Genomic DNA, 13,264 nt, shown 5'->3' with positions numbered 1-13,264 from the left:
TTTGAAAGTCTGTTGGCTTTTACAATAAAAGATATTAAGAATTGTTATCCTTAAGTTACAGGCTTTTTCTATAGCAAGACTGAGTGGTATTCTTTCCCCTTTAAACCTGAGGTCGGTTTACCTTCTATTATATTTAACATGTAGAATAGTAACATGATAAAAATCATAAAAATGATGAAAATTTTATTTTTCAGACATCCATATTTTAAATGTAATAGTTTTAGAAAAGATTGGCAACCTGTTAAAAAGATCTACATGTGAAAAATACATTTAGAAGTTTTAAACATTTGTAGATATAATTGTGATTCAGAATTAAGCAGATTGATTGCTGATATCTAGATGGGTCTCTTCCTTTATGTTTTTCAATCACATATTCTTGATTTCCATAGTTATCACATGTACTTAAAGAAGTTAATCAATGCCTATATGGTCCAAGGTATAATTTGCACACAGTAGTTTTTGGTTTTTATATTGTGGATCATATGTATCAAAGGTAATGTTCATAAAGAACAATGTTATAGTTGGCTACAAAGGGATAATTCCATATTTCTATACAGGGAATATTTTAAGGGTAGAGTTATATCAGCTATGGTGATTGAGTTTAAATATCCCTGCAGGGTCAGGAACAAACCAGCTTTCCCATAAGTCGTTGTGAACACTAGGGAAGTCCCAAGGTTTATGTCTTCCATTCCAGTGGAGTAATTTAGCTTCCTGCAGAAAATGCTCCGAATATCTGGCATCTGGATTCCAGCCTTCATTGTGTTTAGAGAAAAAATAATAGGCTTGTTAGAGTATAACATTTTTGTATTAGAAATTGAATATCAGTTCATAGTTCAAAAAAGGTAAACAAAAGGGTCATACAGTGAATTTTCTACCCACCCCAGGTCTCCAAATCAACCACTGTTAGTCTCTTGTGAATCCTTCTAGTAATGTAGCATTGTTTGACCTGTATGCATATATATGTATATTTAAAGATAGAAGACAAAATAGAGCATACTGCTACCTTGCCTTTAAAAAAAATTATTTTGTTTCTTTATTTGGACATTGCCTTTTAAAATTACTGTCTTGGGAAACTTTCCACAGCAGTACGTGTGGATTTACCAAATTATTTTTAGTGACTGTATAGAATGATATTATTTATTGACCAAGTTCCTTATTAAGGACATTTAGATTGTTTCTATCCTATCATTAGCATAAACACAGCAATGAACAGCCCTCTATGTATGTCTAGTGTATGTGTACAAATATATATATATATCTGTAGGATGAAATATTGTAGGTGGAATTGCTAGATTGAAGGGTGTGGGCCTTTTCAATTTTGATAGAGATTGCCACACTGTCCCCCAAGAAGTTCTATTAATTTCCCTCCCACCCAAGAGTTTATAGGGGTTCTTTTTTCTCTGCATTTCACCTCCTTAATGAAAAATGGCAACATTTTCTTTTGAATGGTCTTGTCTTCATATATAATGTGACTAAGATCTACTTTTTAAACAAACAGCTATCTATCTCCACCTGAATATTACTCCCCTCATAAGTCATCACTTCAAGAGACCATGCATTTACCCTAACAATGCCATTGCTTAGAATATTTTTTAGAATACCTATTCTAGAACTACATTAAGGTGGTGTGAATGTAAAATTTTTTAAAAATCTCTATAGTGTTCAACTTTCTTTCCATGAAAAGGAATTTGATATATATATTCTTTAAGCAGCTGAAAGTCCATTGAATTACAAGAGGGTTGATTTGCTAGGGTTATGTTATTCTATTATATGACGTTAACAACAACACAACCTGGCTTCTGTTACTAATAAACATAGCTGTGACGGCAGATGCAGAAGAGAAACTAGTTGTTTGAAGCTATCGCAGCATAATTGGAATAATTATCAATCATCAGAGTCTATACAAAGGAAATACTCATTTGGGAAGAGGCACCTTCCATGGAAAGTCTCTACTAAGTAGGGCATCCTCATCTCTTGGCTTGGTAACTGAAGGGCTGTGCAAACTACCTCAGAGGGGCTTGCAATTTGGGTGATGAATTTGCTTTTAGCTAAATATATTTTGTAAATTTAAAAAATGTTAAGCCTGCCTGTTTAGACCCAAACTTGATGCCCATTAGTGTTATGTTGCCCTTCTGCCTCTAGAACACCCTAAAACCTCATTTTTCAAATGATTTTTGTATAGATTTACTTTGCACACCATCCCTGATTCCAAAACGTTCAGCACAGATGGAAGCTCTGTTCTTTTTTTTTTTTTTTTTTTTTTTTTTTGAGATGGAGTCTCGCTCTGTCGCCCAGGCTGGAGTGCAGTGGTGCGATCTCGGCTCACTGCAAGCTCCGCCTCCCGGGTTCACGCCATTCTCCTGCCTCAGCCTCTCAGCTCTGTTCTACAAAGAAAAACGACATCTTTCCTTTGGGAAGAATATGTCCCTTCCTACTTGTCGGTAAGTTAGATATTTCTCTCTTTTTTTTCTTTTCTTTTTTTTTTTTTTCTTTTGAGATGGAGTCTAGCTCTGTCACCCAGACTGGAGTGCAGTGGCGTGATTTTTGCTCACTTCAATTTCTGCCTCCTGGGTTTCGGCTGTTCTCCTGCCTCCGCCTCCCGAATAACTGGAATCACAGGCACGTGCCACCATGCCCAGCTAATTTTTCGTATTTTTAGTAGAGATGGGGTTTCACCATGTTGGCCAGGCTGGTCTTGAACTCCTGACCTCAAGTGATCCACCTGCTTCAGCCTCCCAAAGTACTGGGATTACAGGCATGAGCCATCATGCTGGCCTAAGTTGGATGTTTCATAAAATGTAATTCTGAGTCTCTGTCTCAAGATCATAAAATGCTGTAACCTTACTGATCTAAGCTCTGCATAACTGTTCCTACACATTTTTAAAAATAGACCTACTTTGATGGGATCTGCACATGGAAAGGTTGATATCTGACCTAATGTTGAACCCAACATGACTAAATCAAATCAGACAGAACACTAACTTCCCTGTGGCACTCTTTTGTGCATACACATGCTCGGGAAAATCAGAGGATTCTGTGAATGATGCAGAAGCAACCCACAGAATCATCAAGAGCAGACAGGAACTCAGCATCCACAATTATGTCCTTTTAAAAAAAAAAAAGATTATGGGACATAACACCTTGCAGGGTTGTTGTAAGAATTAGAAATAATATTCACCTTACTTAACAGAACCTAGTCCAGTTCTTGGCAATGTAATGGACACTTGGTAAATATAAGTCCATATCCATTGTCTCCAATTATAAAATAATCCCCAAAGGTCTGAACAAAAGGCTTTTTAGTAACTTCTTTGGCAGTAAAACCTAGATCCCACTCAGCACCACATTACCTTTTTAAAATCCAAACCCTTTTAAACTTCTAAACATGTCTGGCCCAGCGGTTTTGGATAAGGGATTGTGGCCATGTGTTAGAGTGGATATGCTAGGCTCTATGCTAAGCAATTTACACGTATTCAGTAACCTGCCCAAAATCATAATTGGAATTCCAATTCATACTTTAAACCCTACACTTGTGTAGTGAATAAAAGACTTAAGGGACTCACAGAGTACAGAGTCAACTGCTTTTTAAAGGATAAATTTTAATGGCAGCTTTCTGAATTCATCCTAAGCCATTATGCTAATTTATTTGGTTTTGTCCACTGTAGGTTACTGCAAGAGAAGATAAAAGTGTGGCTTGACACTTCAATAAAGTTTTGACAGTGAAAATTCACTCTCTCTCTTTTTTTTTTTTTTTTGAGATGGAGTTTCGCTCCTGTCGCCCAGGCTGGAGTGCAGTGGCACAATCTTAGCTCACTACAACCTCCGCCTCCCAGGTTCAAGCGATTCTCCTGCCTCAGCCTCCCAAGTAGCTGGGATTACAGGTGCCTGTCTCCATGCCCAGCGAATTTTTGTATTTTTAGCAGAAATGTGTTTCACCATGTTGGTCAGGTTGGTCTTGAACTCTTGACCTCAGGAGATCCACCTGCCTCGGCCTCCCAAAGTGCTGGGATTACAAGCGTGAGCCACCGCACCCGGCCGAAAGTTCCCTTAATAATAGTTAATGTTTACTGCGCACATACTATATGCTAAGCATAAGTTTGATGGCTTTCCATAAATCAGAAACACGCCCCTTAGGTAGCTAAGAATATCAGCTGTACTTGCTGAGTCTGAGCACTGAGGGTTAAGTCATTTGTCCAAGGTCACCTGGAGGATTTGAACTTAACAACCTGGTGCTGTATGTAGCACCCTCTCCTCGCCATGGTACTCACTGGATCTATAAAACGCACATTTGCGGCCGGGCATGGTGGCTCATGCCTTAATCCCAGCACTTTGGGAGGCTGAAGTGGGTGGATCACCTGAGGTCAGGAGTTTGAGACCAGCCTGGCCAACATGATGAAACCTCATCTCCACTAAAAATACAAAAACTAGCCAGGCGTGGTGGCACACATCTGTAATCCCAGCTACTCGAGATGCTGAGGCAGGTGAATTGCTTGAACCCGGCAAGTGGAGGTTCCAGTGAACCAAGATCGTGCCATTGCACTCCAGCCTGGGTGGCAGAGCAAGACTCTGTCTCAGAAATTAAAAATAAAATGGACATTTGCATTTTTCTAAAATACTTACCCAGGTGCCTTATGTGCCACAGGGGGTTAATTGTGGAGTATTTCCCATGAAACACAATCAGCATTGGGGAGGTGGCCACCCCTCCTCCCAGGGAGCTGCTATAGAGGTTTTCCCTAAGAAATGAAATAGAAAAACAACATTTGGCCTGGAGCCCCCACAAACTCAGATAAAGTCGAATCTAATATTGTAAATGATGTAAGACATTCTCTTACTATGTACTAAGACTTATGGCCTTTCATTCTCCCCTAACTTTTCGTTTTGAAAATTGTCAAACATACACAAAATAGTAAGAATACCATGAACTCCCATATACATCACCTAAAGTAACAGTGTTAATATTTTGCCATTTTTAACTCCCAGGGTTTTAAATAGTAGACACAGGAGATCAAATTCAAATCCTACATTATTTAGAATAACTTGCAAATTCAAGGTTATGATGGTATTAAAATATCCAGATACACAAGACTGCTAGGCAATACAATGATGTGATAATAGTGGTTGTATTAGAGTTATTTTTAACTTCTCTATTTTAAAACTCTGATAATGAAAAATTATAAATTTTAAAAATCAACCTTAAAAAGCAAAGTTGACTTTATATAATAATCCTTAATAACAAATCTATGTTAGAAGGGGAAACTCAACTAAGATAAATGAAGATCGTTAGGTGGAAAAGATTCAAGTCACATTTTTCAACAGCTTACTAGGAAAAATGTATAATCAGGGACTCCTCACTCCACAGGATCTTGATTCCTCTGATTTATATCTTTTGAGGAAAGGTTTTAATTGACTGCCCCCTTTTCTTTCTTAACATTGCCTCTGTAAGAAAATCTGACCTAAGATGACTGTGAAATATTTCTAACCCTTGAACTATGCGTGGAAAATTAACTGAATGATTTTGTTTCCAAGCATGGAAAAAAAATGGTAGAGAAGTCTTCACGTACTCCACATTCTTTTGCATCCATTTCTCCAATTGCTTGGTGATGCGCTGGTGCTTCCATTCTGTCATGTTGGCAACAATCACACCAGGATTGAAAGAGCAGGTGCTGGGGCTGATGCCAAGGTCTTTGATGGCCTTCTTCCGGTAGTCCAGATAGCCCATATATGTATTCTGTAAGGGAACAGGATGTGCACGCTTTTGACCAGCGAATCTTTTGTTTCTGGAAAATGATAATTTTCTTGAAACCCTTGTGCAGTATCTCTGGGTTTCCTCCTGTGTCACTGGCCACTTGGTAGTTTGTTGTTTTTGTTTTGTTTTGCTGGTTTCCCTCATTTCTCCAACCTCTAAATACTGAATGCCCTAAGTCTGAGTGCAGCACTAGTGCCTTTCTCTAGCAGTAACTCCATAAACAGCCTTGTCCAGTCTCATGGCTCTAAATACCACCCATCTGACAGCCTGACCTCTCCTCTGGACTTCCAACTCCTGCTACATCTGCCATCCAAATGTCTCCTTTCAGATACTTAGTAAAGGCAGCTCCAACTTACATCCCAAAATTGATCCCAATCCTATCCCAAACCTGCTTCCCCTGCACCTGCCCCACCTCAGTCAGTGGCAATTCTATCCTTCTAGTTACGTGGGCAAAAAACCTGGGGTCATTAGGTCCTCCTTGACTCTTTTTTTCTCACTCTCTTCTCATCCAAATATTTCAGCAAATCGTGTCGGTCCCATCTTCAAAATGCCGGAAGCCAAACACTTCTCTTGCCACTACCACTACACGGCTACCTTCCTGTTCAGGCCATAATTGCCACTCACTGGATTTCTGCAAGTTCCTTCTAACCAGTATCCTTGCTGCCACTATTTTCCACCCCACTCTGTCTCTAGTCACTCATCTCCTCTAAGCTCCTCCAATAGCTTCCCATCTCATTCACAGAAACAGCCAGAGTTCCTAAAATGGCCTGCCATACCCTATATCATCTGACCCTCCAATACCTCTCCAACTCCTGTTATTCTCCTCTTGATCCCTCAGCAACAGCGACCACCTTTAATGAACCAGACTCATCCCTGTCTCAAGATCTTTACACTTGTTCTTCCCACTTCCTGGAGGGTTTCCCCCATAACCATCTGCACAGGTGGTTCCCTCAATTCTTTCAAGTTTAGGTTCAAACAGCACAATCTCAGTGGAGCCTTCCCTGATTACCGTATTTAAAATACAGCCCCGCCTCCAACCCAATCCTCTGTTAAATATTTTACTTGTTTACTGTCTGTCTGTTCCCACTAGAATGTGAAATACACAAAAGCAGGAGTCTTCATTTTGCTCACCATATTACTAGTACCTAAAACAGTGTCAGGCACAGAGTAAGCACTCAATAAGTCATTGTTGAATGAATGTTGTACGGGGCAAGACATACACATTCTTTCACCCATATAGACTGTCATCATCTATAATTCCTTAATGTGATGCTCTCAAACCTCACACAGGAGTCATGGAAATACTTGAGTACTTTCTATACACCAGGCCCTTTTCTAAGAACTTTACATGTACTACCTCATTACTCTCATGTAATAGCTTTATATGTATTAACTAATTTAATTCTCACAATAACTACAAGGGAAGTACTATTATTACATCCGTTTGGCAAATGAGGTAGAAACAACTGGCTAAGTAACTTGCCCGAGGTCATAAGACTACCAAGTGATAGTGCCAAGATTTTGACCAAATAGAATCTAATCCCAGAGCCTATGCCTTGAAGTGCCTTAAAATGCCACACACATAAAATTATTTGCTAGAAGCTTTTTTGACAAACAGCATACAACTCTTAATAACACCTCATATTTCGAGGCTACCCCTTTGGTTTCAGCATTGCATGTAGGTTCAACTTTCCTCAGTTCCATCAGGGTAAGGAGATCTTCACCCTTAACAAAATCAAGGGCCGGGTGCGGTGGCTCACGCTTGTAATCCCAGCACTTTGGGAGGCCGAGGTGGGCAGATCACAAGGTCAGGAGATCGAGACCACGGTGAAACCCCGTCTCTACTAAAAATACAAAAAAATTAGCCGGGCGTGGTGGCGGGTGCCTGTAGTCCCAGCTACTCGGAGAGGCTGAGGCAGGAGAATGGTGTGAACCCGGGAGGCGGAGCTTGCAGTGAGCCGAGATTGCGCCACTGCACTCCAGCCTGGGAGACAGAGCGAGACTCCGTCTCAAAAAAAAAAAAAAAAAAATCAATATTTTCTTCTACTGGAAGGGGGATAAAAGCGATGGTCAAAACTCTGAAAATAGAACCAATGGTTCAGCAAGTCTTTTTTACAGAAAACATCATCTCTCACAGAAAGCATGGTGATGAGCAACCTAGGTAACAATGATCATTTCTGGAGCTTTTATTTCATGCTGGACACTTGGACATCATGTTATTTCATTATTGCTCACAAAGACACAACAAAGTAGACATGATTGTTCCCATATTTCAGGTAAGGAAGGTGGGACTTTGCAGGGTTAAAGTAAGTCACCCCAGAGTTGGTAAGGCATGGAGCTGAGATATGAACCAAAGTCTTAGACCCCTGTACTGTTCTGCCTCCCAGCAGTCCAGACTGGCCCATAAGGTTTTCAAGGTAGAGGTTACACTCATTTTGAGTTGCAGAGGCGGGAGAAGGGGCCAGAGTTGTAGGGTGAAGGGAGGATTTCCGAGACAGCATATGCCCACCTGAAGTCCCACGAGTCTGTTTATGTCCTGAGCAGAGGGCAAATCGCAGTCATCTGAAAAAGCCGCTGCGTGGCCCAGGGCCAAGGTGGTGTCATACAGTTCTTGGATATCACCTGAATTTAGAAACACCGGCGATTAAAACATTATAGCATTTGTTTTCGGGCTAGATAGAGCCTTAGAGCTTAAACAGTTCTTGATTTTGCTATGGGAGAAGAGTACTGGATCCCTGATTTCAAGCAGCTTGATAATTTATTTAGTAAGAGTCGTGCCTACAGATTTAGAAAGCCACTTGATGATGAGTTCAAATTGGCACTGATCTAATTTCTTTATTTCTGTTGCTAAGTAGGTACCACACCAATGTGTATCCTGCTTGTAGTGGAAGAGATAGAACACAACATTTTAACACCAAAACTTAGCTCACTCCTAAGAGTGTCATCCGTGACACTTTATTTCCATACATTGTAGGGATACAGGGAAAGGAAAGGCTACCAAGCTATTTATTGCAGGTTTTGACAATCAGAGTGTCAACTGGATTGTCTCAGTAAGTATCAACCCGTTTCCAAAATACTTCCACATTTACAACAATACTGTACTCACAACTTAAATAAGCAGTCGCAACTCACTGCGCAATTAGCTATTTGAAAAATGAAGAGAGACTGTTATTCTACTTATCAGCTGCTTCTTTTCCAAGTGTTCTTGGCAGTTAGCGAGAGTACCTTGTACAATTACATCATCGTCCAAATAGATGACTTTCTCGTGTTGGTGGATAAGTAGAGGGAGATAAAATCGAACAAAGTTCAGCTGTTAAAACAACAAAAGAAATGATGGTGGGGGAGGGGCATAAGGGCTTAGTGTCTTCTGGGGGTACTGGAGAGTTGGCTTTGACCATGGCCTCAGCTCAGCTCCAGGTTTGGAGCGGAATAAAACAGGAGCTAGCAAGATGTCTCATCTGAGCTTCCCAGTGCTCAACTTATCTGAGGCCTGAGGCTGAAGCCAGTGCTGGCGGATCAGCTGTTCTCCTAGATCCAAACCCCCTAGTACCGAGGCTGTTGCCACTTTCATCTCTGTGAACTGCTGCAGTGGGAGTCACAGAGGCTCCTTAGTCAATCTTTTAGGGCACAAATCGCCTGCCTTTCTCTACATTCAGTAATTTTGATAATTGTCAATTAAATCAGCCTTAAATACACACACACACACACACACACACACACACACACACACACGTGTCATTCCAACAGCAAGCTCAACCTTTTAGCTCCTTGAACCAGATAAAGGAGCAGCATGACCTGTGGGTAGGAACTTCGAAGTTTCATTACTGACAACATTGCTTACTCTGAAGTCTTAGCTTGTACTCTGACAATATCTGGAATTGGGGGAAGATCATCTCATAGACAGAGGGCTCAGAATTAAGTAAATTTTCAGGGATGAATTTAAGTAATAATCATATGTAGAAGGTGGCTGCAGTTTCTGTAAAACTGCTATCAAAAACACCACTCTTTTTTTTTTTCTTTTTTGAGACAGGGTCTCACTCTGTTGCCCAGGCTGGAGTGCAGTGGCATGATCACAGCTCACTACAGCCTCGAACTCCCAGACTCAAACAATCCTCCCACCTCAGCCTCCTGAGTAGGTAGCTAGGACTACAGGGGTATGCCACCATGCCTAGTTAATTAAAAAAAATTTTTTTTTGAGACGGAGTCTCACTCTGTTGCCTAGGCTGGAGTGCAATGGCGTGATCTCGGCTCACTGCAACCTCCACCTCCCAGGTTCAAGCAATTATCCTGCCTCAGCCTTTCGAGTAGCTGGGGCTACAGGTGCCTGCCACCACGCCCATCTAATTTTTGTATTTTTAATAGAGATAGGGTTTCACTATGTTGGCCAGGCTGGTCTCAAACTCCTGACCTCGTGATCCGCCTGCCTTGGCCTCCCAAATTGTTGGGATTACAGGCACGAGCAACAACGCTTGCCCACTAAATAAAACTTTTTTAAGTATAAACGGGGTCTCAATATGTTGTGCAAGCTGGTCTCAAACTCCTGAGCTCAAGCAATCCTCCCTGCTCAGCCTCCCATAGTGCTGGGATTACAAGCACGAGCCAGCGCGTCTGGCCAAAAACACCACTTTTTACGCAGGAGAGGGTTCCTTTTGTAAGAACTCTTGCAGTAAAATACCTTAAGATTTCCAATGCTAGGAAAAGAGATGGTGTCTCCTGAATATATTATCTTAGTCAATACTATGAAGTATATAATCCATCACACTACTGTTTTTTCTTAGCTGTCGGACACTCAAGAGGCAGATTTAACGTACAATCACAGTTAAATATCCCAACAGCCTGTGGGTTTGGGATATTTTTCTTGGCCTCAGCTACCTGGCCCTCCTCCAGCTCCCACCCCCACAGACATATTCACACCCATAAATGCATTCTACATTTTTTTTAATGCTTCACTTCTTCTTTAATAACTTCATTGTGCTTCTATAAACCATCTTAAATCCTTTCTGTAGCAGCTGGCTTATAAATTATAATAAGTGGGGTTTGGTGGAGATCAACACCACAAGGCTTCAAAAATAATATTCCACATGCATCCCGGTGACTAGCACTCCTTTACTGAACAAAGGTCTCACCAAGGACTGTCCCCAGCACCTGTGTGGTCCCTACTTACAGGCTGGAGCAATTCAGGCCTTGATGAGTCTGGTCTGATCTTCCCTTTGAGGACCATCGGGTTGAATTCCACTATTTTGAAGTTTATTTCTCTCAGTTTGGAATGTTCAATCCATTTTCTAAAAAGATGACCAAAAAACCTCTAGTATACCCTTCAAGTCTTGCCTCCATTTGCCTATTGCCCCAGGGTCAATCTGTTGCCTCCCTAGAAAGTTAAAATTAAAATGTATGTAAATTTAGTAGAGTTTAGTCCAATAAATCCTTCTGACTTTTCTCCCCATCTGGTCTGACTTTAAATCTTTTTCCCCCTCAATCACGTAACTCTTTCTGCAAAGGAAATGAAGCAAAATAGTAATAACCAAATCTCTCCCCAGATCCAAATAATTTCTCCAGGAAACAGGAAGAATGAAAAGTGTTCTTTCTTATAAAGCAGCATCTGTGGTTGCTGGTACTATCTTCGCCATGTGGTAACAGTTCTGAAATGTTATGAAACAGGACATTCTGAACCTTCAACTTTGATCAAAGTCATTTTTACTCTGCTGTTTTGACTCCAAGGCTGATTTGAATTTACCTTTGTCTCTTTGATTCAGTCCCTTTATCTTCCCCGTCTGTCTTCGTTCCCCTTCTTCTCTTCTCCCTCCCTCTCCCCTTCTGTTTTCTTGGTCTTGCAGAATTTTTATCTTGTATCCAATTCATAATGAGATTCTTGGTAGAAATAATCTCAAAATAAAGTGTCCAATGACTAAAGCCACCTAGGGTAGTATTTGTTGTTGACTAAAAATCAACAAAAGAATTAAATGTGAACCAAATTTAGATCTGCAAAATCTGAAAAAATAATTGGCCTTGTCAATTAAAAAAAGACAGACTAACAGAAAAATAGGCAAGAGACTTGAACACTTACTTCCAAATGGTTACAAAGTGTGTGGGAAAAGTGTTCAATGACACTAGAAATAAGGAAACCTCAAATTTCTAGATACCACTGGACACTAATCAAAATGGCAAACTTGAAAAGACTGATTATACTAAGTGTTAGTGAGAACATGCTGGATGTTACATGAGTGTGTTTACTTTGTGACGATCCAGTAAACTGCACACTGGATCTATACAATTTTCTGTTTTGAGATTCTACTTCAATGAAAAAAAAAACTTTAAAATATGTAAAAGGGGGCAGGGAGTAGACTGGACAGCAAGAACTGGGAAACAGCCCCTGGCCAAAGTCAGAAAGTCATGAGGTCATGCCTTTTGTTAAGGACAAACCCTTGCCCAGAAACCTCATATATGCCATCCTTTTGGATTTGGTTATCTAGTTTTCATACCCATGGATAGTTAATGGGCTGTTAACAACAGGCTAAGTGAATGATGAGCAATAGTATGATAAGGAGAGTGAGAAATGAGACAGAAAATACAGAAAGCATACACAAGACATCAAAACCCAGGGCAGCCAAGGGCCATTTAGATTATAGGCAAACACCTTTACAGATCTCAGTACCTCCTGATGGCACCACTACAAAAACATTTAATTATAAAAGCAGTATGTAAATATATTCTCCTTTTGAATGATCAAATAATACTGAAACACCCTGAACTTCCCTTCATCAGCACCCTCCCAGATTCCTCTGTCCTCCCAAGAGATAGTCAGTATTGACAATTTGATAGCTTTCCAGTTCTTTTTCTTCACAGAAACACATACACGTACATGTACACACTTACAGTTAGGGGTTTTGAATTTCATAAAGTAGATCATACTATACGAGTTATACTGCAACTAGTTTTTTCCACTTAACAATATGCCTTGGGAATCTCCTATGTCTGTTTAGACAGAGTGCCTTCTTTCTTTAACATCTGGATCATATTTCACAGTTCATTTAAATATTCTTCCATTGGTGGACATTTCAGCACTTTGAAATGTTTTCACTAATTCACATAATGCTGAAACTAGCATTGTTGTACACATATTTTGGTAATATGTACTTGAATTTTTGTAGCACAGATTCCTGGAAGAGGAAATGGCATGTGAGTCCAATTATATATGCATACAACCTTTTGATAGATATTGCCATGTTGACCTTGCCAAATGCTTTACCAACTTAGAAAATGCACATTGTGTAAATAAGGAATAAGCATGTCCATTTTCCTGCACTGGGTAATGTTGTTCTGTTTAATTTTTGCCAACCTGATGAGTGAAGAATTATGTCACTGAAGTGACATATATGTTTTCATTTTTATTTTCATTTTCAACAATGCAAAAATGTTTCAATTCACATTTTCCTATTAATAACAGAAATACTTTACTTACTTATTTATTTATTTATTATTTTTTATTTTTGGAGATGCAGTCTCACTCTGTCACCCAGGCTG

At 40.1% G+C, this 13,264-nt stretch overlaps 1 protein-coding gene across 12 annotated transcripts in view; it reads right to left on the bottom strand.

Annotated features, from left to right (window-relative positions):
• Positions 1-161: 161 nt before the first annotated feature.
• GLT8D2 (glycosyltransferase 8 domain containing 2) overlaps positions 162-13,264 on the bottom strand; it is a 73,765-nt gene continuing 60,662 nt past the window's right edge. For 11 of the 12 annotated variants that reach the window (XM_058424718.1, XM_058424717.1, XM_032168852.2 and 8 more), the window contains 6 exons: positions 10,908-11,025; positions 8,969-9,053; positions 8,253-8,365; positions 5,559-5,725; positions 4,618-4,730; positions 162-752 (listed from right to left, as the gene is read on the bottom strand). In XM_058424718.1, coding sequence (XP_058280701.1) covers positions 583-752; positions 4,618-4,730; positions 5,559-5,725; positions 8,253-8,365; positions 8,969-9,053; positions 10,908-11,025 — 766 coding nt within the window. In that variant the 3' untranslated portion in view covers positions 162-582. Of the gene's footprint in view, positions 753-3,576; positions 3,667-4,617; positions 4,731-5,558; positions 5,726-8,252; positions 8,366-8,968; positions 9,054-10,907; positions 11,026-13,264 lie in introns of those variants that run through there. The other variant, XM_058424723.1, reaches the window with a different exon arrangement.

Source organism: Hylobates moloch, unplaced genomic scaffold (assembly GCF_009828535.3).
Source record: "Hylobates moloch isolate HMO894 unplaced genomic scaffold, HMol_V3 SCAFFOLD_12, whole genome shotgun sequence".
In the NCBI taxonomy this organism is placed as follows: Eukaryota; Metazoa; Chordata; class Mammalia; order Primates; family Hylobatidae; genus Hylobates; species Hylobates moloch.
Note: the sequence above shows the minus strand (reverse complement) of the source record. Positions and strands in the feature narration are given on the sequence as shown.